Source organism: Onychostoma macrolepis, chromosome 09 (genome assembly GCF_012432095.1).
Source record: "Onychostoma macrolepis isolate SWU-2019 chromosome 09, ASM1243209v1, whole genome shotgun sequence".
In the NCBI taxonomy this organism is placed as follows: domain Eukaryota; kingdom Metazoa; phylum Chordata; class Actinopteri; order Cypriniformes; family Cyprinidae; genus Onychostoma; species Onychostoma macrolepis.
Window position 1 is genome coordinate 17,130,798 of NC_081163.1, and position 27,024 is coordinate 17,157,821.

General features: G+C 37.5%; 2 protein-coding genes across 3 annotated transcripts; one reads left to right on the forward strand and one right to left on the reverse strand.

Moving 5' to 3' along the window:
* Positions 1-1,902: 1,902 nt before the first annotated feature.
* ndufa10 (NADH:ubiquinone oxidoreductase subunit A10) lies at positions 1,903-6,041 on the reverse strand. The gene is made up of 10 exons (XM_058786254.1): positions 5,879-6,041; positions 5,300-5,468; positions 4,987-5,202; positions 4,782-4,868; positions 4,526-4,647; positions 4,097-4,176; positions 3,703-3,757; positions 3,541-3,626; positions 2,860-2,968; positions 1,903-2,134 (listed from the first exon to the last, which is right to left on the reverse strand). The coding sequence occupies exons 1-10, from the start codon at positions 5,951-5,953 to the stop codon at positions 2,066-2,068; spliced, it is 1,068 nt and encodes a 355-aa protein (XP_058642237.1). The 5' UTR covers positions 5,954-6,041; the 3' UTR covers positions 1,903-2,065.
* Positions 5,935-26,883, forward strand: faima (Fas apoptotic inhibitory molecule a). Of its 2 annotated transcripts, none has more exons than XM_058786255.1 (5): positions 5,935-6,042; positions 9,224-9,354; positions 22,353-22,581; positions 24,023-24,072; positions 24,980-26,883. In XM_058786255.1, the coding sequence occupies exons 1-5, from the start codon at positions 5,994-5,996 to the stop codon at positions 25,124-25,126; spliced, it is 606 nt and encodes a 201-aa protein (XP_058642238.1). In that variant the 5' UTR covers positions 5,935-5,993; the 3' UTR covers positions 25,127-26,883. The 2 variants fall into 2 exon arrangements, with proteins under 2 accessions (XP_058642238.1, XP_058642239.1); XM_058786256.1 differs by lacking the exon at positions 5,935-6,042 and adding an exon at positions 8,391-8,563.
* Positions 26,884-27,024: the final 141 nt, after the last annotated feature.

Genomic DNA, 27,024 nt, shown 5'->3' on the forward strand with positions numbered 1-27,024 from the left:
TCATTTAGCAGACCACCCCTCCAAGCTGACTGATAACACCACCAATAACTGACAACTCATAGCTCTTCATCCACAGCAGATCCAGCAACTTCACTGCAATTAACCGTTTGAAATCAGCCTCTTTAAACCCTTTTTGAAAATGCATTAATGTAGTTTAATTCAAATGTAGCACTTTGCAAATGTTGTGCACTTTTCTAACCACTTTAAATTTAAATTCAGAGCCCTATTTGCCTTGCCAAGTCATTACCAGACCTGCACTGCAGCATCTACTAAAAGAGCACATATAATAACAGCTGTGGAAGGATCTATATGGGTATGAAATATTTATGCATTTAAAAGAGCGCTGTCAAAATAAAAGCCTCATAAAGACAGATATACAAGAAACAACTGAAGGAGAAAAGGAAAGCGTTCTGTTCTGTGAGACATGAATCCATAAGAGACTACAAGGCTGGTTTCTTTAAGATGGAAGGTACAACAGTGCCCTCCTCTGAGGGATGCAAGACAAATAAGTAAAGGGACGGCCATTCAATAGGCTAATTAACATTCTATCATCATTTACTTCATTTTCGAACCAATATAAGTCCAATATATAACCAATATTTTTTTTTTCCCTAGATGTTAGGCTGCATGAGAACTGACAGCATCAGTCACCATTCACTTTCATTGCATCTTTTTCCACACAATAAAAGTGAATTGTGAGTGAGACTGTCTCCTTTGTGTTCCACAGTATAATCGCTGCGACATGGAGGTTAATAAATGATGACAAAACCTTCATTTCTGGGTGAATTATTCCTATTAATAAGGGCTAGTGGCAAACACACAGCCAGACAAACAGGATATACAGCGCCCTCTGATGGTTTCCATCCAAAACTACTTGTAATGACAAATTTGAAACGCCAAACTGGTTAACAACATAAACAATAAAGAATAATAGCAGCGAACACAACCACATCTCAGTGATATTGTTAGTCATTTTGAAGGGAAATAAACTTGTACTTACATTCGTGCTGGATTTCCATGGGCACTAATATAAAAAAGACACTTTTTAGGTATTTTTCTTCATTTTCTCCAGTGAAGGTTTTTGAGCTTTATGGGTAAACAGATTCTCTCAGTTTTAAATGAATGTAAATTTATGGAATCCCGTTCCATTTTATAGAGGGACTCAGAGGTTTGTAAATATAGATGAAAGCTGAGGGAATGAAGGCCGGCGTTGTTTAAACAGCCACTTTTATTTCAGCGTCATTGGAGATTTTGGTGAATAATCACCCGTAAAGGCCAGAATAAGAGAAATGATGGTAATATGAGAGGCACTGCAGGAACAAATGAGCAGCGGCGCGAGGCAGCGCTATTCCTGGATCCGCGAGCCGCTCCTTTACCGGCAGCGGTAGCGCAAACCCGCCGCAGACACATATCATCTGCTCTCATCTCATCAGAGTGACGAGAAACGACTGGTTTCGGATGTCTAATGAGCTGTGGCCAGTTCGCACTGTGCCATTTCTCAAAAAAAAAAAAAAAAGAATTAACTATTTTAATTGGGGTGTTTAGTCATCGTCTCACCGCAATGAAACAAAATATTGGTGGGCAGATGGTTTTGTTTGTCCTTACAGAATTCTTCCTTAGAAGTCACATTTGTTGCACCATTTTCACTTTTCCAAGATAAATTTATTAACAATAATAACTTTTAGTGATTTATTACAAGACCTGTAAGATGTATTAGTAACTAGTTTGAATAGACAGTCATGGCTGAATTAAGGGCCTCTGACTACTGCCACATGACCTGTCATTGCCAAAGGAAGTTGATCAAAAATTTCTCCAGGGGCCTCATGGGACCATGACATTAGAACCAGAGTTTAAGCTGACCTCACCCAAGAACAACACTGACTCGAAATGAAAGGAAACAGATTTTTTTAACATATAGAATAATTGTTTTAATAGCAATGTACAATGATATCTTCAGCTGCATAAGAGCAGAATATATCTTTCCCCACAAGACATGGACAAACGGTTGAAATACCACAAGGAATCTGTCTTTCAGATGTCCTTCCCTCAGCGACAACAGCGTTTCTCACTTCAGCCAGATACCTTTGTCCCCGACGTCTTCATTATAACCTTCAGCGTACTTCTTTCCTGGGAGCTAAGGAGAGATTTTCATGTCACATGTTAGATTCTTTAAAGCCCCGGTGTGCAATGGCAATATTTTGCCATGACCTTCAAAGAAATACATTGAAAATAAAATAAAGTAAAAGGCTAGACATGTAATCTATATTCATGAGTTCCACTTCCACATGTTCTCTGAGCTGAGGTAAAGCTCCATATGTTTTACTGCAAGGACTGACAAGGTGGTGATCAGATGAGCAGATGAAAAATCTGATGGCTGAACACGACAAGGAGCTCATTACTCCCCAAGATCAATATAACAGTGCCAGCAATCATTAATGGCCATACAAAGTGCTTCTGTCACCCACTCCAGAAGTCTATCTGTCTCCTGATTTTGTAATGCCACCGATATCGCTGAATGTCCTCAGATGATACTCCTGCTTTGCGAAAACACTCAATCATTATGCAGGCACTTGTTGGGACACTGTTTGGGCTCCTGGACACACAATAACTTGTACACAAATGCATCTGACAAAAACATCATTTAAGGTGGATCTATCATCACTGAGACACCTAAAGCGTCACTGCTTCCATTCTCTGTAATAAATGGATTTAATATCACCTGTCACTACTGATAAAATAAGATAAATAACTAAGAGAGATGACCAATATTAGGTCTTAAGCATATGCACCCCATTATATGTGGTTTAGGATCTTTTGTGTTTTATATTTAGTGGCACAGTTTCAGTGGAGGGCACATACCGATTTGAAAGCATAGTAGGTAGCATCAAACTCATGAGCACCGATTGTGACTTCTGGAAGATATCTGGGGATGCAGGTCATGTTGGCTACTCTTTGCTTGTCCTCCACGCTAGTGAATGGGGAAAAATGGGAGAAAAGGCACATTTGCTTTCATTTTCTTTGAACCACTAGATGGCACAAATATTTGCAGCAGAAGCTTTCTTTCTCTGCTTTTCACTATGAACATGAAAAACTTTTCTGATCCTAGAAGAGGCAGCAATGCAGATTTTTTTCTGCCCTAAACCGATCTTATATAATTTTTTTGTGTGTTTTTCAGTATTGAAACATTCTTCCGTATTTGCTATTGATGCTAAAGACACAATAATTGAGATAAACAGCTGGCTCACTTTTCCATTTACTGACATGACATGGTTAGATTCAGATGGTTAGTATCATTTATTAGGTTGGTCATCATAATTAAAAATATGAAATTAGTCATATAATATAATATATATAAATACTAGAGAGAGAGAGAGAGAGAGAGAGAGAGTGAGAGAGAGAGAGAGAGAGAGAGAGCGCACATGAGAGAAAGAGAGGGGAATATCTCTCTGAATAATTTCCCTACAAAATGTGTTGCTCCATCAATATTAAATAAAAACACACAAATGTAAAATGTGAAATGTAAATAAATCAAGCACTCACAACATTCGCATATGGTGGAAAGTGACGTCATCTTGCTCCAGCCAAGGGCCCTTCTCAAACTTGAGGTACTCGATATCCTCCACAACCTGAAAAAGAAAAATAGAGTAAGAGCAGTGAAATTTGCCTGCCTCAATGCCCTCCATATACAGATTCCATCCTTACCCTCTCAATGTCCTGGGCTTGGGTTGCGTCATAGGCAAGAACCTCTGCCTCTTCACTGAAAATCAGATACATGTTTTTAAAACCAAAACTGAAAACTTGTCTGATATACAGATTAAGCACCTGCTTTGAACTTACTTTTTGTAAAATTCAAAGAAAACAATTCATAATTCTATAAGAAAGATATGTTTAATGATACTGTAAAACAAACATTACAATACTGACATTGCAATATAATTGTCACAATATATAAATAATTGTGTGTGTGTGTGTGTATTAACACATACTATTGAGTACATTTTAATATAATATAAACACAATACATATATTAATTATAACATATTATACTTATACATAATTACAAATTCGAAACATTTGTAGTTCATTAGGTACTGACCTGATTTTAGGAAGGAAGTTCTTCTTGTACGCTGTCTCAATCTTCTTCAGGTAACTTAAAGGAACATTCTGGAGGTATGACTGTGTAAGGCGATAAAAATTTAAATTCACTTGTGTTGTTGATCATTCAGTCACCATTTTACAATCATCGCTTCCTGCATTCATCAAAATCTGAAATATTTAATTCTTCATTCAGAGATTTTTAGCATGAAAGCTGAAATAGAAAAACAGATCCGCTTCATAACTTCTATGAAATATTTTGTCATTTATTTCCCCAATTATACATATATAACAAACTCCCATGTGGCAAACAAATCAAGAAAAAATAAAGAAATTATTTTGTGTTTTTATTTTTGTACATTAAAATCAAAAGATTAATTATTTTGACCAACATATAGTCTGATAAGTGTGTTCGCCTCCTCATACAAACCTTTCCTGATGCCTTGAGATTTTTCTGGACCTCTTCAGCAGGTACATCCACATAGATGACCAGATGAGGGGGCAGAAACTCACAGATACTGAGGCCCTTAATCTCATTATAGTGATCCACACCTGCAGAACAGCAGCATATCTCACACATCCTTTTCATTTCAATAAACAAAAAACCAGCTCTGATATACTATCTGCTATAATATGACCAACAGCAATTTTATTTTATATTATGAATTTCAGACATAATCACTCACACTGCTTTCGGATGAAGCCTTCTTTGAACATGGCCTCCAAAAATACAATGTCACTAAATGGAGAGCGTTCCAGAATAACTCCCTGTCCTGAGAAAGGTAAACAGAGAAAATATGCTTGTGCTGTAAGGGTTTCATTTTCAATCACAACATCAAACTGTGTGTTATTCAAGTGAACAGCTATGGAGTATCAAACAGCTTTGGTTACCTGTAGAGAGCAGGTGTTCGACAGCATCAGAGTACTGCAGCAGCCTCATGAGGTACATCCAACACTGCATGCGGTAAGAGTTACCGTCACTGGCTTTGGGCTCCAAGTAAAACTTCTCCAGACTGCAGTTTCCATTAAAAGCCTTGTCTAAAGGAACTTTCTCCTTTGTCATTTTGTCCACATAGTGTGTGTCTGGCTCTGGCATGTACAGCATTCCTGATGAGAGAAACATTTAATCATTTTACATACACACACACAGGCACTTAATATAAAAGAACATTTTTAAAACAGAGGAAGCCAGATATTGTCTTACCTAGTTTATCTGCCAATTTTTGTGCAAGTGCTCCCTTTCCAGATGCCAAGTTTCCATCTATGGAAATTATCTTGCTGCTTTCCTTGAAGCGGGAGGTGGTCCTCTCCCCCAGAGCATAAGCCCACCATCCATACCTTAGGTTACTGACCGCACTTGTGTGGATTTGAGCCTTAAGGGTATAAAACATTATTTATTCCTGCAAATAGGGTAATGTAGTCTGACAACGTGTACATGATCATGATCAGCTGCAATATCTCTCTATATGATGTCAAGCCATTAATAACTGCTGACACGGTTTATCAATACAAAACAGTTTGTTTTGACAGAACTAGTGCGAGCTACGTACGGAGTTTTCATTGTTATGTACTAATGCTGGTAATGTCTGAAACAACGTGAATGCACGTTTATATAAATGTGACATTGATTAGGCAAACATATGAAAAGATGCATTAATGTGACCGTAAGAAGTGGTTTTCACAGCTGTAGTTTTGCTGTTGTCCTTCAGTCTGGACTACATGAGGCCCGACAGAACAGATTTAACCTTTCGTCTGGAGTATAGAGGCTGTTTATCAATCTTACCGTCGCCACAGGCGATACTGCTTTCCAAGCTGCTGCACCCGAGGGCACAACCAGCCGAAATAACCGCAACGCCATCGAGAAACTTCACAAACTCCGGTGAGTCTGACGATCCTCAATGTCGCCGAAGGATCTCTGCGTCCCGTCGCGGCTGTTTTGCGTCATCGGTGAGTCATGTGGTTTCTTCATATGATAAAAGCCCTCGCCAAAATGAAAATTATAAAGCACTGAAGTCGTTTAATTTGATAAATACATTATTTCTTATAGACATATTGGAGCTGGTTATTGCATTCATGTTATTTTGTTTTGTGTGTTGGCGTATGATTGTATTTATATTGTTGAGAGTCTTCCGGCCACCACAGTTTATGTTAAATATTAATAATAATAATTATTATAATCCATCAAATGATAATAATAATAATCATCATCATTATCATCATCATAACTACTAAAAATGAACTTTTAAACAAAAACAAAACATAAATAAACATGTTTTATATTTGTAAGTTTCCAAACAAAATGAAAACTGTTTCAACTTAACTACCCACTATGTAAATAACTAAATGAATCGATTAAAAATATCTTTAAAAATAAATATTCTATTCACTGTCACAATGTGAACCTATAGCTCCTCTTCGCCACCAGATGGCGCGATGGCTTAAGCCTTCTGTGAGAAAACGGAACAGTTTAACAAATTATTCAGAGTTTTATTTATTTATTTATTTATTTTGTGCTGTATGCATGATGGCCTAAATGTTTAATACTTGATTTTTTTTTTTTTTTTTTTTACAAAAATATATAGTTCATGTTGCTTTAATAAATAAAAACACTTTCATAGTAAAAAGTTTTATTACATATATCTCATAATATTGTACTGATAAATGTCATCATCACATAAATTATTTCATTCGGCATAATTCAGCTGTGTAAATCGCATCACATGAATAGAAAGGCCATGATTACTGATAAAATAAACTGTTTATTTGTATTGTGTTAATTAATTAATTAATTAATTTAAGCAGAAAACCTATTTACCCTCATTTGCATTCTTGATCAACAGATAAATATGAATATATATATATTTATCTAACCAAGGTTTCATATTAAAAGCAAAATAATTGCATGTAACTGTTACCAGTAGTACAGTACCAACAGTGCAGCAGTTAACACAAGACTTATGAAGAACAGTCCAAAAGAAAGAAAGAAAGAAAGAGCAGTTCTAGTCAAAGCAGGTTACATTCAGATTTAGTACATAAAAAAAGAAAAGAAAAAAAAAAAGAAAAAAGAATCACTGGCGTCTATTATCAAATTTTCACTGGAATCTATTATCATCCCTCATCCAGTAACTTGTGATTTAGACTAATGATTACACAGCGCTTTATTTCTTATTTATATAGTTCAGTATTATTTGTGTGATAACTTTTTAAGTAAGTAGATTAAAAATTACTGTTTTTGAAGTCTACTTTATAAGTCAAACATTTGTCTTGATTGATTGCAGTTTTCCAATTGCAGATTGCTCTGTGCAGCTAGGGTGAATTCGGGTAATCTTGGACACCTAAACTCCAGTGTGTTTATTTCCTGGTCTAATAAAATTTAGTCAACAGGAACTTTACTATAATTTTAGCATGGATGTCATGTGACTGAAACCACATGACTTCATGGGGGTGATTCCACAGAAAGGGGCAGGTCACTTGTCAATCAAGAAGCTCCCCTGGGAATTGCAATGTCAATAACATAGGATTCTGACTAGATTAATGTTAAGGACATAATAAATCTGTCATAAATAAGACAATGTTCCTAATTGTTGTCAAATTATGTTTGTGATCTATTCAAGCAACAAAGTTTTTTTCAAACTTTTTTTTTTTTTTTCGTCGTCAAATATGATCGAGAATGAGGGACAGCATGCTTTGGGTAATCTGGGACAGTCTTCAAATGAGGGAAATATGCATTTAGGGACTTTATAAGTCTAATGAAAAGGGCTAATTTTATTAAGGTGTCATAAAAAGCATAAATAAAGAACAAATGCAAATGCACAAAACGAAGATGAAAACACCACTGGCAGTCAATTAGTGAAGACACATAGGGAGAAAGAGCATTTGTGCAGATGGGGAGATTAAGTTTATTTCTTTGATAGAGTGGGGGAAACGCCCCCTTAAGGACTGTGCAAATTTTTTCTGTGAAACAAAAGTTAAATGTGTTCAGAAAAGTCATCATAGTTTTAGTGACAATGACATAAATTATAAACAAAGTATAAAAAATGTGAAAAACGGCACCTATAAATTGTGCACACTTAATATTTTGCCCACCTTTTAGTTCTGAGAGACTCTGTATGTACGTGTATGGATGTGTAAAGTGTGTATATTATGTACTGAAAAGTTCAGTCAGTGAACTGTGTGTAGCATTCATTCAATGGGCAAGATCCCGTCGTTTATCCTAACAGCTCTGTTTTTACTGCCAACAGATGTCAGTAGAGTCTACTGTGGCGTTTAAACCGACATAAACGCGGACAGAAGAAGAATAAGCTGTTGCCATAGTAACTGTTGTTAGCTGGAGCAGATTTGTTGTTGGCTAAATTTGGAGCTGGTTGTGTTGATGTTGTTGGCGTCAGTTGTGTTACTATTTTCTGGCTTGAGGAAAAGCTAATCAAATATACACAAACGCGTTTTATTTCTGCTCTGATTTGGATCGGTAACTACATGTATTTATTATTGTCTTTACTGCTCTGACTCTTGTGTTTTGAATGACCGACAGCTTACTCAGGTTCACAGATTTGATAGCTCTGACACATCGCCAACCACCTGTTTGTCAAGATTTCTTAAGTAACGTTATTCTTATCGTAGAAAATCGTGTAACCAATCATTTTCAGTGCACAATTATTTCCCTTCTCTACGCAATGCGTATTAGTGTTTTCATCTTTATTATTATAGGTAATGTTTAGCATTTATTGGTTATGAAACAAGACAGACAAACGTTCGATCTTTATATGTCGCTCAAAATCCAGTGATTTTGTTTTGTAAGTTTAACAGATCATTCATCGTTCAAAAGATTCACAGCAGTGGATTAACTCAAATAATGAATAACTAAGCACAGATGTCTTCTTCTATACATAACGTCTTTTTTTCTATATAACGTTATATGTATGTATATATATATATATATATATATATATATATATAATACATATATAATACATGCTTTCTCTTATACGTTCCTCTGTTTGTACACTGTACTCATCTTCTCTGCTCTGCCTCTGATCATAAAACATTTTAGTCTATTCTCATGTTTACTATTATTAGCCATCATGAGCATCATATCAGTCATATCTATCTATATTGATTTTTCTGTTAGGCACTGGAGGACAGAAGATGTCAGGAGATCTTGTAGCTGTGTGGGACGTGGCTTTGAGTGATGGTGTGCACAGGATTGAATTTGAACATGGCACAACCACAGGGAAACGGGTCATTTACATCGATGGAAAGGTAGAAACTTTGAGTACAAAAAGCTGACACTCAGGAAAATATTTGTTGAAGTTCAGTCATACTTGTAGAATCTACCAATGACAATTTATTTTATATATACACACACACACACACACACACACACACACACACACACACATATATATATATATATATATATATATATATATATATATATATACAGTGCTGCTTGAAAGTTTGTGAACCCTTTAGAATTTTCTATATTTCTGCATAAATATGACCCAAAACATCATCACATTTTCATATAAGTCCTGAAAGTAGACAAAGAGAACCCAATCAAACAAGTCAGAGAAAAATAAAAAATAATATTACCCGAGAAAAATAATGTTACCCAAAACGGGTAATATTTTCAAGTGAACGCTCAAAATACATTATTTAGGTAACACTTTACAATAATTAACCTTATTGTAAAGTGTTACAATTATTCATTATTAAAGCATATGTATGTTCACAAAAACACTGTTAAAATAAACAGAAAAGCAAGCAAGTGTGCATGATTTGGCGTGGCAGCCAATACAAATAATAACCGTTTCCTTACCTAAATCCAGCGTTTGGACCAGGCTCGGTTGCAGAATCACATCAGTGCTTCTAAAATTATCTTTTTCTGTATAGTGTAGTAGTTAGCTATCTCTGTGTCATACGTGGCGGCTTGTCAAGCATGAAAAACAAAAGTTTTATTTAAACTCTGAATATATTATCGTATACAGCATGCAAAGAGTGCTCCCTTTAAATTTTTTTTAAAACTGTCACTCATTCATCACGATCTCACAAAGTTCCAATGAACGTGACTACACGATGAAACTTTTTTAAATGTCTTTGTTAGAAAGAAGTTACGAGCAATATTAGAACTCAGCACTGGACAAAAAAACTGATGTGGTGAGTGTGTGGATTCCAACCTAAACACTGGCCATTGCGTTTTAGAAATCAATAAACATGTCTGTGATTGGCTACATTGCTCAGCTCTGCAAAAATGCATTGTAAAATCATTTGACGCTTTCCAAAGCAGAAGCGCAGATACACTGAATTGTTTGCCAAATCTATTTCATTATGCTATTATTACGAAGACAACAGATCCTAGACCAGGGGTTAGGGGCAGCTTTTCCATCTAAAAGCAATCAGAAGCAACAGCAGGCAGCTGTATGAGTAAGACTATTATACACGCTAAACTCAAGTCCGACCGTCCCCCTCAGTCCGAAGGGGGGGCACAGGGATATCCGTGGGGGGGCAAAGCCTCTGGCACTGGGCCTGGTCCTGCACAATAACATGTAGGACTTTTTGCCCATTCCTTAGTGCAGAACCACTTAAACTCTGTGATGTTGGTGGGTTTCCTCCTATGAACTGCTTGCTTAGGTCCTTCCACAACATTTTAATTGGATTAAGGTCTGGACTTTGACTCAGCCAACTTTGTTCTTCTTTAACCATTCTTTGGTAGAATGACTTGTGTGCTTGGGGTTGTTTTCTTGCTGCATGACCCACGTTCTCTTGAGACTCTGTTCTTAAACAGATGTCCCGAAGTTCTCCTTTATAATTTGCTAGTATAAATACTAACTAGTATATACAGTGAGTACGGAAAGTATTCAGACCCCCTTAAATTTTTCACTCTTTGTTATATTGCAGCCATTTGCTAAAATCATTTAAGTTAATTTTTTTTCCTCATTAATGTACACACAGCACCCCATATTGACAGAAAAACACAGAATTGTTGACATTTTTGCAGATTTATTAAAAAAGAAAAACTGAAATATCACATGGTCCTAAGTATTCAGACCCTTTGCTCAGTATTTAGTAGAAGCACCCTTTTGATCTAATACAGCCATGAGTCTTTTTGGGAAAGATGCAACAAGTTTTTCACACCTGGATTTGGGGATCCTCTGCTATTCCTCCTTGCAGATCCTCTCCAGTTCTGTCAGGTTGGATGGTAAATGTTGGTGGACAGCCATTTTTAGGTGTCTCCAGAGATGCTCAATTGGGTTTAAGTCAGGGCTCTGGCTGGGCCATTCAAGAACAGTCACGGAGTTGTTGTGAAGCCACTCCTTCGTTATTTTAGCTGTGTGCTTAGGGTCATTGTGTTGTTGGAAGGTAAACCTTCGGCCCAGTCTGAGGTCCTGAGCACTCTGGAGAAAGTTTTCATCCAGGATATCCCTGTACTTGGCCGCATTCATCTTTCCCTCGATTGCAACCAGTCGTCCTGTCCCTGCAGCTGAAAAACACCCCCACAGCATGATGCTGCCACCACCATGCTTCACTGTTGGGACTGTATTGGACAGGTGATGAGCAGTGCCTGGTTTTCTCCACACATACTGCTTAGAATTAAGGCCAAAAAGTTCTATCTTGGTCTCATCAGACCAGAGAATCTTATTCAGGTGTTTTTTAGCAAACTCCATGCGGGCTTTCATGTGTCTTGCACTGAGGAGAGGCTTCCTTCGGGCCACTCTGCCATAAAGCCCCGACTGGTGGAGGGCTGCAGTGATGGTTGACTTTCTACAACTTTCTCCCATCTCCCGACTGCATCTCTGGAGCTCAGCCACAGTGATCTTTGGGTTCTTCTTTACCTCTCTCACCAAGGCTCTTCTCCCCCGATAGCTCAGTTTGGCCGGACGGCCAGCTCTAGAAAGGGTTCTGATCATCCCAAACGTCTTCCATTTAAGGATTATGGAGGCCACTGTGCTCTTAGGAACCTTAAGTGCAGCAGAAATTTTTTTGTAACCTTGGCCAGATCTGTTCAGGCAGTTCCTTTGACCTCATGATTCTCATTTGCTCTGACATGCACTGTGAGCTGTAAGGTCTTATATAGACAGGTGTGTGTGGCTTTCCTAATCAAGTCCAATCAGTATAATCAAACAAACTCAAATGAAGGTAAAGAACCATCTCAAGGATGATCAGAAGAAATGGACAGCACCTGAGTTAAATATATGAGTGTCACAGCAAAGGGTCTGAATACTTAGAACCATGTGATATTTCAATTTTTCTTTTTAATAAATCTGCAAAAATGTCAATAATTCTGTGTTTTTCTGTCAATATGGGGTGCTGTGTGTACATTAATGAGGGAAAAAAATGAACTTAAATGATTTTAGCAAATGGCTGCAATATAACAAAGAGTGAAAAATTTAAGGGGTCTGAATACTTTCCGTACTCACTGTATCTATATATATATATATATATATATATATATATATATATATATATATATATATATATATAAAACTAGTATAACATAATAGTTAACAATGACGGCAGGTTGTCCTGGCCAAGATGCAGCAAAACAGGCCCAAGCCATGATACTGCCACCACCATGTTTCACAGATGGGATAAGATTCTTAAGCTGAAATGCAGTGTGTTATTTTCTCCGAACATAATAGCTTCTCATTTAAACCATTAAGTTCTATTTTGGTTTCATCCATCCATTAAACCTTTCTCCAATAGTCATCTGGCTTGTCCACATGATCTTTAGCAAGCAATTTTCTTTTTGGAGAACAGTGGCTTTCATCTTGCAACTCTGCCATGCACACCATGCTGCTCAGTGTTCTCCTGATGGGGGGCTCATGAATATTAACATTAGCCAATATGAGAAAGGCCTTTAGTTGCTTAGAAGTTACCCTAGGAACTTTTACAACCTCGCAGACTATTACACGTTCTGGAGTGATAGTTGTTGTTTCGACAACTTCTCGGGAAGGTAACAGTGGTCTTGAATTTCCTCCATTTGTACACAATCTGTCTGACTGTGGATTTGTGGAGTTCAAACTCTTGGATGGTTTTGTAACCTTTTCTAGCCTGATGAGCAACATCAACTCTTTTTCCGAGGTCCTCCGTAATCTCATTTGTTCGTGACATGATTCACTTCCACAAACATGATCAGACTTTGACAGATCCCTGTTCTTGAATAAAACAGATCACGTACTGACATTTGATAGTCATTGCACTGACTGAAAACACATCTGCACAGATGGACTCTAATTTCACTTTAAATTAACTGCTAATCAAAGAGATTCACATAATTTTGCCACTCACAGATATGCAATATTGGATCATTTTCCTGAATGAATAAATAAATGACAAAGAAATTTTTTTTTTCTCATTTGTTTGATTTGGTTCTCTTTGTCTACTTTCAGGACTTGTGCGAAAATCTGATGATGTTTTGGGTCATATTTATGCAGAAATATAGAAAATTCTAAAGGGTTCACAAACTTTCAAGCAGCACTATATACACACACACACACACACACACACACACACACACACATATATATATATATATATATGGGCAGTTCCATGCAAAAGTCATCCTTATATATCCTACAGTCATGGCCAAAAATATCGGCACCCTTGGTAAATATGATCAAAGAAGGCTGTGAAAATTAATCTGCATTGTTAATCCTTTTGATCTTTTATTAAAGAAATTCACAAAAATCTAACCTTTCATTGGATAATAAGAATTTAAAATGGGGGGAAATATCATTATGAAATGTTTTTCTCTAATACACGTTGGACACAATTATTGGCACCCCTAGAAATTCTTACAAGTAAAATATCTCTGAAGTATACTCCCATTCATATTCACAATTTTGAGCACTCCAGGGTGATTATGAACATGAAATTATCCAGCCATGGCTTCCTGTTTCACAGAAATATAAATAGGAGGGAAAACAAAGCCCAAATTCCATCACAATGAGAAAAACCAAAGAATATATTTCTGATGTGCAGCAAAAGATAATTGAGCTTCACAAATTAGTGAAGTGGCTTTAAGAAACAAGCTAGAGCAGTGAAAATTCCCATTTCCACCATCAGGGCAATAATTAAGAATTTCCAGTCAACATAAAATGTTACGAAACTGCCTGGAAGAGGACGCGTGTCTATATCGTCCTAATGCACGGTGAGAAGGAGAGTTTGAGTGGCTAAAGACTCTCCAAGGACCACAGCTGGAGAATTGCAGAAAATAGTTGAGTCTCGGGGTCAGAAAATCTTTAAAAAAAAATTGTCAAACAGCACCTACATCACCACATGTTGTTTGGGAGGGTTTCAAGAAAAATTATCCTAGCTCATCCAAAAACAAACTCCAGTATATTCAGTTATCAGACACGACTGGAACTTCAAATGGGACTGGTTTCTATGGTCAGATGAAACTAAAAAATGAGCTTTTTAGCAGCAAACACTCAAGATGGGTTTGGTGAACACAGGGATAAAAAGTACCCCATGTGTACAATGAAATATACTGCTGTATTTTTGATGTTGTGGGCCTATATTTCTGCTGGAGGTCCTGGACATCTTGTTTAGACACATGACATCACGGATTCTATCAAATACCAACAGATAAAAAAATCAATAAGTGACTGATTCTGTTAGAAATCTTATAATGGGCCATGTTTGGATCATCCAACTGTACAATAATCCAAACACAAACCTCGAAAACAACACAAAAATGGGTCACTGAGCACAAAACGAAGCTTCTGCTATGGCCATTCCAGTCCTCTGACCTGAACCCTATAGAAAATGAGTGGGGTGAACTGAAGAGAAGAAGCACCAACATGGAGCTGTGGATCTAAAGGGTCTGGAGTGATTCTGGATGAAAGAATGGTCTCTGATCTCTTGTCAGGTGTTCTCTAACCTCATCAGGCATTATAGGAGAAAATTTAGAGCTGTTAAACTGGCAAATGGAGGTTTCAAAAAGTATTGAATAAAAGGGCCAATGTGTATTAGAGAAAAAAAACATTTATTTCATAATGATATTTCCCCCCCATTTTAAATTCTTATTATCCAATGAAAGGCAGGATTTTTGTGAATCTTTTTAATAAAAGATCAAAAGGATTAACAATGCAGATTAATTTTCACAGCCATCTTTGATCATATTTACCAAGGGTGCCGATATTTTTGGCCATGACTGTATATATCTAATATACATCCTATCTTATATATATAATGTGTGTGTGTGTGTGTGTGTGTGTGTGTGTATATATCTATATATATATATATATATATATATATATATATATATATATATATATACACACACACACAGTATCTCACAGAAGTGAGTACACCCCTCACATTTTTGTAAATATTTTATTATATCTTTTCATGTGACAACACTGAAGAAATGACACTTTGCTACAATGTAAAGTAGTGAGTGTACAGCTTGTATAACAGTGTAAATTTGCTGTCCCTTCAAAATAACTCAACACACAGCCATTAATGTCTAAACCGCTGGCCACAAAAGTGAGTACACCCCTAAGTGAAAATGTCCAAATGGGCCCAATTAGCCATTTTCTCTCCCCGGTGTCATGTGACTTGTTAGTGTTACAAGGTCTCAGGTGTGAATGGGGAGCAGATGTGTTAAATTTGGTCTCACTCGCTCATACTGGTCACTGGAAGTTCAACATGGCACCTCATGGCAAAGAACTCTCTGAGGATCTGAAAAAAAGAATTGTTGCTCTACATAAAGATGGCGTAGGCTATAAGAAGATTGCCAAGACCCTGAAACTGAGCTGCAGCACTGTGGCCAAGACCATACAGCGGTTTAACAGGACAGGTTCCACTCAGAACAGGCCTTGCCATGGTCGATCAAAGAAGTTGAGTGCACGTGCTCAGCGTCATATCCAAAGGTTGTGTTTGGGAAATAGATGTATGAGTGCTGCCAGCATTGCTGCAGAGGTTGAAGAGGTGGGGGGGTCAGCCTGTCAGTGCTCAGACCATACGCTGCACACTGCATCAAATTGGTCTGCATGGCTGTCGTACCAGAAGGAAGCCTCTTTTAAAGATGATGCACAAGAAAGCCTGCAAACAGTTTGCTGAAGACAAGCAGACTAAGGACATGGATTACTGGAACCATGTCCTGTGGTCTGATGAGACCAAGATAAACTTATTTGGTTCAGATGGTGTCATGCGTGTGTGGCGGCAACCAGGCAGTGTTAATTTTGACAGCAAATTTGGATTTAGTTTTAGTCATAGTCTTTTGACTAAAATACCATTTAGTTTTAGTCATATTTTAGTCATTTGAATTGTTTTTAGTTTTAGTCTAGTTTTAGTCAACTAAATATCATAACATTTTAGTCGACTAAATCTACAGTAAATTTAGTCGGCTAAAATCGAATGGGTTTAGTTACAGTGCATTTATTAAGCATTTTTCTCAAAATTTCCAAACTCATTATATAGGTTTGAGATTAAGGTTTTATCATGACAGACACCGATTTAACTGCAGTGACACACAAAATGCCTTTATGTTAAAATTAAATAAAACCACTTCTCATAAAGAACAAGAACATGGGGTGCGTCCGAAATCGCATACTTCCCTACTATATAGTATGCGAAAAACAGTATGCGAGGCGAGTAGTATGTCCGAATTCATAGTATTCGAAAAACAGTAGGCGAGAAGTACCCGGATGACCTACTGCTTCCGCCCGAATTCTGTAGTAGGCATACGATGGACACTTAACTATCCCATGAGGCCGCGGGAGAGGCGGCGTCATATTGCGACGCAGCTGTCTTCAAGTGTAAGTACCTCAGGGAAAAACTTTGTTGATGTTTATTGTGGTTAACTTGTACTTGTTTAACATCATCCAAGTAAACAACTGACTTGTTGAGGGTTGAACAAACAGATGAAACTATTTTGTGAATTGGGTGTAAAAAGATCTCTAATCGTTGCCGATCAGATGGAGTTACGTTAACCTCAATCTCAATGTAGTACATGAGCTTGTTAACGCTGCTTTCTTTAAATAGACGGTTCGTTAAAATTATTAACGATGTTAGCGCAGTGAAGTGGGCTCTTTAAATTTTAGCGCTGTTGTGAAGACGCATGACACGTAACAACATCAACATGTCGGATGTAGTACGTCCGAATTCCATTCATACTACCCTCATTCTTACTATATAGAACGTACTTTTTTAACGGTCGAGTAGTACGTTCGAATTCAAATGTAGTACCTACACAAGTACTATGCGATTTCGGACGCAGTCATGGTCTTCTTTTTAATTAAATACCAATTGTTATATAGGATAACTATGCATTCTTTGTAGCAACTTTTTTTACCATATTCTTCATTCTTTCAGGATTTATTTCTATAAATAAATTTAGATTAATCTTTAGGGCTACTAAAGGTGTTCAGTCAAGAGCAATGAGTGATTTTCTGGCTTTCTTTTGTTGCTTGATTAACATCAATGCCACAGACAATAGCAACTTAATTATACTACTATCCCTTTAAAACTGAAAGCACAGCTGCAATGGATGCAGTGTACTGATACACGTTCTCCCTGCTGTTTACGTTCACTTAAGACGTAATCGACTGTGTTTATGTGAATGCTCGTGAAAACGGACAATTCGACATCATTTTGTGTGTAATTCTCCGTTCATGCGATGCTAGAGAGTACTCACTCGCTGTGAGATGCGCTTTCTGTGTGTGTATGCTTCAGTGTTTGTGCTCAGAAAACCGGACCGAATCGAGTTCTCTCTTGCGTCGTCAGATTTATCCATGTCTGCTCTTCTCTTACTCCCACATATTGACATTTTTTAACGTTTTATGAGACGTGCAGCAAGTGTATTATAGCTTATGTCCTGCCGGTTCATATGTATGCATCTAACCTCCTAACTACGCAGCAGGTTCTGAATGAATCTCTTCCCAAATCGTCCCTCCCTAACATTTTCGTCTCGTTTTTATTAGTTGACGAATATGTCAATAGATTTTCGTAATAGTTTTTGTCATTCAAAAAGAGTTTTCGTTCGTCATCGTCTCGTCGTTGGTGAAAAAAATGTTGTTGATGACAATTATGACGAAAATTATTCGTCAACGAAATTAACGCTGCAGCCAGGTGAGGAGTACAAAGACAAGTGTGTCTTGCCTACAGTCAAGCATGGTGGTGGGAATGTCATGGTCTGAGGCTGCATAAGTGCTGCCGGCACTGGGCAGCTACAATTCAGCAGAGCATGATCGCCTCCCTTCGGAGACTGGGCCGCAGGGAAGTATTCCAACATGATAACAACCCCAAACACACCTCCAAGACGACCACTGCCTTGCTAAAGAAGCTGAGGGTAAAGGTGATGGACTGGCCAAGCATGTCTCCAGACCTAAACCCTATTGAGCATCTGTGGGGCATCCTCAGACGGAAGGTGGAGGAGTGCAAGGTCTCTAACATCCACCAACTCCATGATGGCGTGGAAGAGGACTCCAGTGGCAACCTGTGAAGCTCTGGTGAACTCCATGCCCGAGAGGGTTAAGGCAGTGCTGGAAAATAATGGTGGCCACACAAAATATTGACACTTTGGGCCCAATTTGGACATTTTCACTTAGGGGTGTACTCATTTTTGTGGCCAGCAGTTTAGACATTAATGGCTGTGTGTTGTTATTTTAAGGGGATAGCAAATTTACACTGTTATTCAAGCTGTACACTAACTACTTTACATTGTAGCAAAGTGTCATTTCTTCAGTGTTGTCACATGAAAAGTTATAATAAAATATTTACAAAAATGTGAGGGGTGTACTCACTTCTGTGAGATACTGTGTGTGTGTGTGTGTGTGTGTGTGTGTGTGTATATATATATATATATATATATATATATATATATATATATACACACACTCTAAAAATGCTGGGTTAAATACAATCCAGTGCTGGGTAAATATAGGACAAAACACATGCTGGGTTGTTTTCAACCAACAGTTGGGTTAAATGTTTAACCCAACCATCTAGGCAGTAACCCAACCGCTATTTATATGTGTGTGTGTGTGTGTGTGTGTGTGTACAGGTGCTGGTCATATAATTAGAATATCATCAAAAAGTTGATTTATTTCACTAATTTCATTCAAAAAGTGAAACTTGTATATTATATTCATTCATTACACACAGACTGATATATTTCAAATGTTTATTTCTTTTAATTTTGATGATTATAACTGACAACTAAGGAAAATCCAAAATTCAGTATCTCAGAAAATTAGAATATTACTTAAGACCAATACAAAGAAAGGATTTTTAGAAATCTTGGCCAACTGAAAAGTATGAACATAAAAAGTCGATCAGTCTGTGGCACTGCTCAAGTGTTATGAGAGCCCAGGTTGCTCTGATAGTGGCCTTCAGCTCTTCTGCATTGTTGGGTCTGGCTTATCGCATCTTCCTCTTCACAATACCCCATAGATTTTCTATGGGGTTAAGGTCAGGCGAGTTTGCTGGCCAATCAAGCACAGTAACACCATGGTCATTAAACCAGCTTTTGGTACCTTTGGCAGTGTGGGCAGGTGCCAAGTCCTGCTGGAAAATGAAATTAGCATCTCCATAAAGCTTGTCAGCAGAAGGAAGCATGAAGTGCTCTAAAATTTCCTGGTAGATGGCTGCGTTGACTGTGGACTTCAGAAAACACAGTGAACCAACACCAGCAGATGACATGGCAGCCCAAATCATCACAGACTGTGGAAACTTCACACTGGACTTCAAGCAACATGGATTCTGTGCCTCTCGACTCTTCCTCCAGACTCTGGGACCTTGATTTCCAAATGAAATGCAAGATTTACTTTCATCTGAAAAGAGGACTTTGGACCACTGAGCAACAGTCCAGTTCTTTTTCTCCACAGCGCAGGTAAAACGCTTCTGACGATGTTTCTGGTTCAGAAGTGGCTTGGTAGCCCTTTTCCTGAAGATGTCTGAGCGTGGTGACTCTTGATGCACTGACTCCAGCTTCAGTTCTCTCCTTGTGAAGCTCTCCCAAGTGTTTGAATCAGCTTTGCTTGACTGTATTCTGAAGCTTGCGGTCATCCCTGTTGCTTGTGCACCTTTTCCTACCCAAATTCTTCCTTCCAGTCAACTTTGCATTTAATATGCTTTGATACAGCACTCTGTAAACAGCCACACCTTTCAGTAATGACTCTCTGTGACTTACCCTCTTTGTGGAGGGCGTCAATGTTCGTCTTCTGGATCATTGCCAAGTCAGCAGTCTTCTCCATTAATGTGGTTTCAAAGAACAAGAGATACCCAGAATTTATACTGTAGGGATGGTCATTAATTGAAACTCAAATTTAAATATTGTAATTTTCTGAGATATTGAATTTGGGATTTTTCTTAGTTGTCAGTTATAATCATCAAAATTAAAAGAAATAAACATTTGAAATATATCAGTCTGTGTGTAATGAATGAATATAATATACAAGTTTCACTTTTTGAATGGAATTAGTGAAATAAATCAACTTTTTGATGATATTCTAATTATATGACCAGCACCTGTATATATATATATAATTCAACTCAAATTGTGAAACTCGTGTATTAAATAAATTCAAAAAAGAAAGACTGAAGTAGTTTAAGTCTTTGGTTCTTTTAATTGTGATGATTTTGGCTCATATTTAACAAAAACCCACCAATTCACTATCTCAACAAATTAGAATATGGTGACATGCCAATCAGCTAATTAACTCAAAACACCTGCAAAGGTTTCCTGAGCCTTCAAAATGGTCTCTCAGTTTGGTTCACTAGGCTACACAATCATGGGGAAGACTGCTGATCTGACAGTTGTCCAGAAGACAATCATTGAGACCCTTCACAAGGAGGGTAAGCCACAAACATTCATTGCCAAAGAAGCTGGCTGTTCACAGAGTGCTGTATCCAAGCATGTTAACAGAAAGTTGAGTGGAAGGAAAAAGTGTGGAAGAAAAAGATGCACAACCAACCGAGAGAACCGCAGCCTTATGAGGATTGTCAAGCAAAATTGATTCAAGAATTTGGGTGAACTTCACAAGGAATGGACTGAGGCTGGGGTCAAGGCATCAAGAGCCACCATACACAGACGTGTCAAGGAATTTGGCTACAGTTGTCGTATTCCTCTTGTTAAGCCACTCCTGAACCACAGACAACGTCAGAGGCGTCTTACCTGGGCTAAGGAGAAGAAGAACTGTACTGTTTCCCAGTGGTCCAAAGTCCTCTTTTCAGATGAGAGCAAGTTTTGTATTTCATTTGGAAACCAAGGTCCTAGAGTCTGGAGGAAGGGTGGAGAAGCTCATAGCCCAAGTTGCTTGAAGTCCAGTGTTAAGTTTCCACAGTCTGTGATGATTTGGGGTGCAATGTCATCTGCTGGTGTTGGTCCACTGTGTTTTTTGAAAACCAAAGTCACTGCAACCGTTTACCACCAAGAAAGTTTGGAGCACTTCATGCTTCCTTTTGCTGACCAGCTTTTTAAAGATGCTGATTTCATTTTCCAGCAGGATTTGGCACCTGCCCACACTGCCAAAAGCACCAAAAGTTGGTTAAATGATCAAGGTGTTGGTGTGCTTGACTGGCCAGCAAACTCACCAGACCTGAACCCCATAGAGAATCTATGGGGTATTGTCAAGAGGAAAATGAGAAACGAGACCAAAAAATGCAGATGAGCTGAAGGCCACTGTCAAAGAAACCTGGGCTTCCATACCATCTCAGCAGTGCCACAAACCGATCACCTCCATGCCACGCCAAATTGAGGCAGTAATTAAAGCAAAAGGAGCCCCTACCAAGTATTGAGTACATATACAGTAAATGAACATACTTTCCAGAAGGCCAACAATTCACTAAAAATGTTTTTTTGTTGTTGTTGTTGGTCTTATGAAGTATTCTAATTTGTTGAGATAGAGAATTGGTGGGTTTTTGTTAAATGTGAGCCAAAATCATCACAATTAAATGAACCAAAGACTTAAACTACTTCAGTCTGTGTGCATTGAATTTATTTAATACACGAATTTCACAATTTGAGTTGAATTACTGAAATAAATGAAATTTTCCACGACATTCTAATTTATTGAGATGCACCTGTGTGTGTATGTATATATGTATATATATATGTATGTATATATATATATATGTATGTGTATATATGTATGTGTGTATATATATATATATATATATATACACAGTATATATATATTAGTTGAATTTACTGAAGAAAATCTATGTAGAAAACTCATGTGACATGAGTATTTTCATTATAATGATGGAAAAATAAGTGCTGATTCCTCACAGGTTTGTTCATTTCCCAGGAAGTGATAAGGAGAGATTGGATGTTCAAACTGGTTGGAAAGGAGACTTTTCATGTGGGTGGTACAAATACAAAGGCCACTATTAACATAGATGCAGTGAGCGGCTTTGCATATGAATACACTCTTGAGATTAATGGACAGAGCCTGAAGAAGTACATGGAGAATCGCTCCAAAGTTACCAGCACATGGCTCCTCAACCTTGATGGCATCGACTGCAGAGTGGTTCTGGGTAAGAAATACCTGGTCACAGGTTCCTCAAATAAATATGTGATTTTATTGGTCAGTGACGGAAGTTTTCCTTCTCATTCCCCCGACAATACTGATTCCTGTATTTTACTAGAATGTAGAATACAAAAGCAAGGATTAATTTCGTGTTCATTGGTATAAGTGGATAACAATGAACACAATAAATAACACAATCTGTTGTTTTGCCCTTACAGTACAGCTGCTCTCTGAAATGCTGAAAGCCTTTCCTCACTTAACCTCTGTGACCTGCCGCACAGCAGCAGTGATTAACTCTAGGTTAAATGAAGGTTAAAAAAAATTACAAATCCCTTTAAACGTGCACTAAGCGATTTTTTTCCAAACGATGTTGATATTTGAAAGCACCAAAAAAAAACACACCCATACCCCAACAGGACCTCGCCCTTATTTTGAAATATCTGCCCCACACGTATGTACACAACTATGGCAACAACGATTGTGGAAACAAGTGAAGATGACACACAAGCACATTCAAACGAAAGCCAACATGGATAAGTTGTGTGAAACAAAGCAAAATAAACATTACTCACCTATCAAGAAGAAACAACGCAACCTTGGCGTCCGATTCCAGACCTTCCCGCTCCTTGAGTTCTCTCTACCGGTTGAAAGCTGCTCCTATATTTACGCGGGTCCTACCTCTTGCCTGATCATAATCCTTTTAATGTATTGTTTCTCTGATATTTTCCTCTTTTTTTTTTTTTTTTATTGTCTGCCATCTCTCTCTATCTATAGTCGATCTGCTAATATCCGTCCTGTGCAGTCAAATTGAGCACACTCTTCCCTCTATCATTACAAGACACGCCCCCTTACTGCTGATTGGCTACAAGTGTGTTTTGGGACTCGGTCCCATGCTGTGGTCAAAAGCGTTTTTCAAAAATCGCTTAGTGTGCCTTTAAGTAATTAGTGCTTAAAAAAAGAAGGAGTGTCTTTAGTAATAAAACACAATGTTTTTAAATAGTTGTTAACCTCATGGGGGCGCTAGTGAGCAGATGGATATCAAGCTTTAGTGAACATTCGCCAATCAGCTCATGCCAATAGAGCATATGACCTAGTTAGATAACACTTTTAACTATCAAAGAGAAACTTCCAAGGACTTCCCAGACCTTTGATTTGTGTTTTTATATTGTTATATATCAGGGGTGTAGTTAATAATTAATGTGGCTCTAAAGACAAGTCAAGTGCCAACAAGAAAAGCTTAGTACAAGACACAAGAATGAAGTCACAATGGCAAACACACATAAGATAATGCTGAGATCCTAGATTTACAGTAAGTCACAGATCAGAGCACTGAAGGTGAGTCAGTGAGACTAGTATGGTGAAGTAGGATTTATATTGACGTTTTTATCTTTATCACTCATCCTGCAACCTGCTAATTGATCACTTATAAACTCTTCCATCCTCAACAGAGAAAGATACCATGGACATATGGTGCAATGGACAGAAAATGGAAACAGCTGTAAGTCCAGCAGTCACTATATTCATTTACATTTATTTACAAAACAGTTTTTTTTTTTCATTTGTAATACTGCAATTTGTTACCATAAGTTAATACATTAAGTATCAAGAACTAACAATGAACAATATGTTTTAAGCATTTATTAATGTAGGTAGTGTTGATTTCCAATTTCCATTTGAATTTCTTCTGTTTAATTTCTAATTTTTAACAGTTCAAGTTGTATAAATTAATATTAGTTAATGAATTATGAGTGAACATGAGTTAACAATAAACATTATATTTAATTTAAAAAGTTTATAACTTAATATGAGCCTACAATTATAAATGCTGCAAAAATTCTTGTTCACTAACACCTAAAGCATTAAATACTGTTACTGAATTGAACCTTAATGTAAAGTCTTACTGTTTTTTTTATTATTATATTTTATTATTATTTTCTTATGTTAGAAATAATAAGAATCCCCACTCAGTTCTTAGTTTCAGCTAATACCTTAGGTCACCACAATCTGTAGCACCTCTCAATAAAGGTCTTGTTCTTTGATTAAAAGTGAGTGTGACCATCATATATACTGCAATCTTGGTTCACTGTGGAGGAAAACACAATTCCATCAGACTGAATTACTTGCTTGTCCATTTTACCTGTAATAAAACAAGCAAAATAAAACTCTAAATCTACTGTCTTATGTGGGTTAGATTAAGTGTCCCAACAGAATCAACAAGGCAAAGTTAAAAACAAAAATGTGATGGATGTTTTTTTTTGTTTTTTTTCACAATTACTCACATTTGACGCTGTCAAAGTAGATGTGGTCACAGCCCTGCTGAACATACTGGTTCCACAACATGTGACTACCATAGCTACCATTCATTCAGGAGAAAAACATTAATCTCTCCTGTCTTTCTCCCTCAGGGTGAGTTTGTTGATGACGGCACAGAGACGCACTTCACTCTGGGCGACCACGACTGCTGCATCAAGGCTGTGAGCAGCGGCAAGAGACGAGATGGCATCATTCACACGCTGCTGGTGGATGGCATGGAAATCTCCGAGTCAGAGTGATCTGTGTGAATGAGTGTGTGAGTGTGTTTCGATTATCATGAGAAGAGTGTATATATGGATGCTGGGATATCATGTTCTCAATTATGACCACCACCGATGAGCATTCGCTGGTTCAGTAATGGACTATTTTGAGGCGTAAGAGACAAACACAGTGTACTTTTATTGCTACATACCTCACATAACATCAGTGTATAAGGTTTTTTAACCCTATAAATGGTTAATTTCTCAATTTCATGTCAGTTTGGTTTTTATCATCAGTGCAGTTATCTGTGACACAGAAAGATGTGAGGATCCCTGGACCTTTACTGGATAGTTTGATATGATGGGCATGTCAGGTCTAGGCAATATTGAAGTCAAAATGTTTATTCTTTGTGAAGTAGCACAATCATCTTCTCAAAAGCATAGTGGTCTAGTGGTCTAAATGTGAATTAAGTGTGAACGTGTACTTGTTTAGAGTATTTGGTCCAGAATCTGATCCAATCTGACCAGCCACTGACTCATAAATAGGGTCAGACTACAGCAATAACATTCAGTAGGATGTACAATATTTTTTCAATTCAATACTTTTATGTGACTTTGTGTTTGGAGACACTTTGGCTCAAGGCCTTGGGACAAGCAAGATTACTCTTTCCTGTCATTCAGGCTTCATGTATCTGGTGAATTTAAGGTGATGTGACATGCTAGTCCCCTGTTGGCATCAGCTTCCTTCTGAAAAATGATCTTATGTTGAGATTGAAATGAAAAATGGTCAGAATCTAAATATGAATTATGCTATATTTCTTTTAATCAAGTTTTATTTATTTTTCCTTGGTAGAATAAAAATTTGATTTGTATTTAAATGTTCTATAGTGTCCTTCATAAGTATTGGGACAGTAAAGACATTGCTCTGTTTACTGTGGAGTCAAGAAACCTGTAAATAGGATTATAAGATGAATATGAGAGAAAACTACAGAATGTCACATTCTGAGTCTTGCATTCGATGATGACACACACAAACCAGGATGAAGACGAGGGAGCTGACTTTGAGAGAAAAGCAAGCAATTTGGATGCTAAAAGAAAAGAGGACGCTATAGCAAAAACAAAGGGCATGGAGAAATCAAGAGTTTGGAAGCCACCGACAACATCAGCAACCAACAACGATCTGATCGGCTGAGAAAACAACAGTAGTTGATGACAGAGAAATCACAAAAGCAAGCAAGATGCAAACGAATTTGGATTTGGAAATGAATTTGGAAGGGTACAAAACCATCTTGGCTACCAATATTCAAGAAAATACCACCAGACTCATTAGAAAGCACTTCATATTGGATCAGAACAATGACCCAAAACACCCTGCCAGTTCAGTCAAGGAGTTTATCAGGGCAAAGAATTGGAAAGCCTTAGATTGCCCAGTTCAATCTCCAGATTTAAATCCGATTGAACATGAATTTCACCAGCTGAAGAGGAGCGTGCAGGCAGAAACTCCCCAAAACAAGCAACAATTGGAATTGGCTGCATTAAAGGCTGGGAAAAGCATTTCAGAGGATGAGACCAAGAGTCTGGTGATGTCTATGGGTCGGAGACTCACTGCTGTGATTGTACACAAGGGATCTACAACTAAATAATAGCTTTTAATCTTTTATATCTGCCTTAAGTTCATCTGTCCCAATACTTATGCTTGCATCAATGAGTGGGATGAACTCTAAAAGTGTTGTCCTTTATATTTGGTAAAACATGTATGTGTTGAAACAGCTAATATTAAAATGTGACATTCTGTATTTTTGTCTCATTCATCTTTTAATCATATTTGCAGATGTTTTGACTACAAAGCAAGCAAAGGAATTTTGTCATCACTGTCTCAACATTTATGGAGGGCACTATATATATATATATATATATATATATAACAAAAATATTCG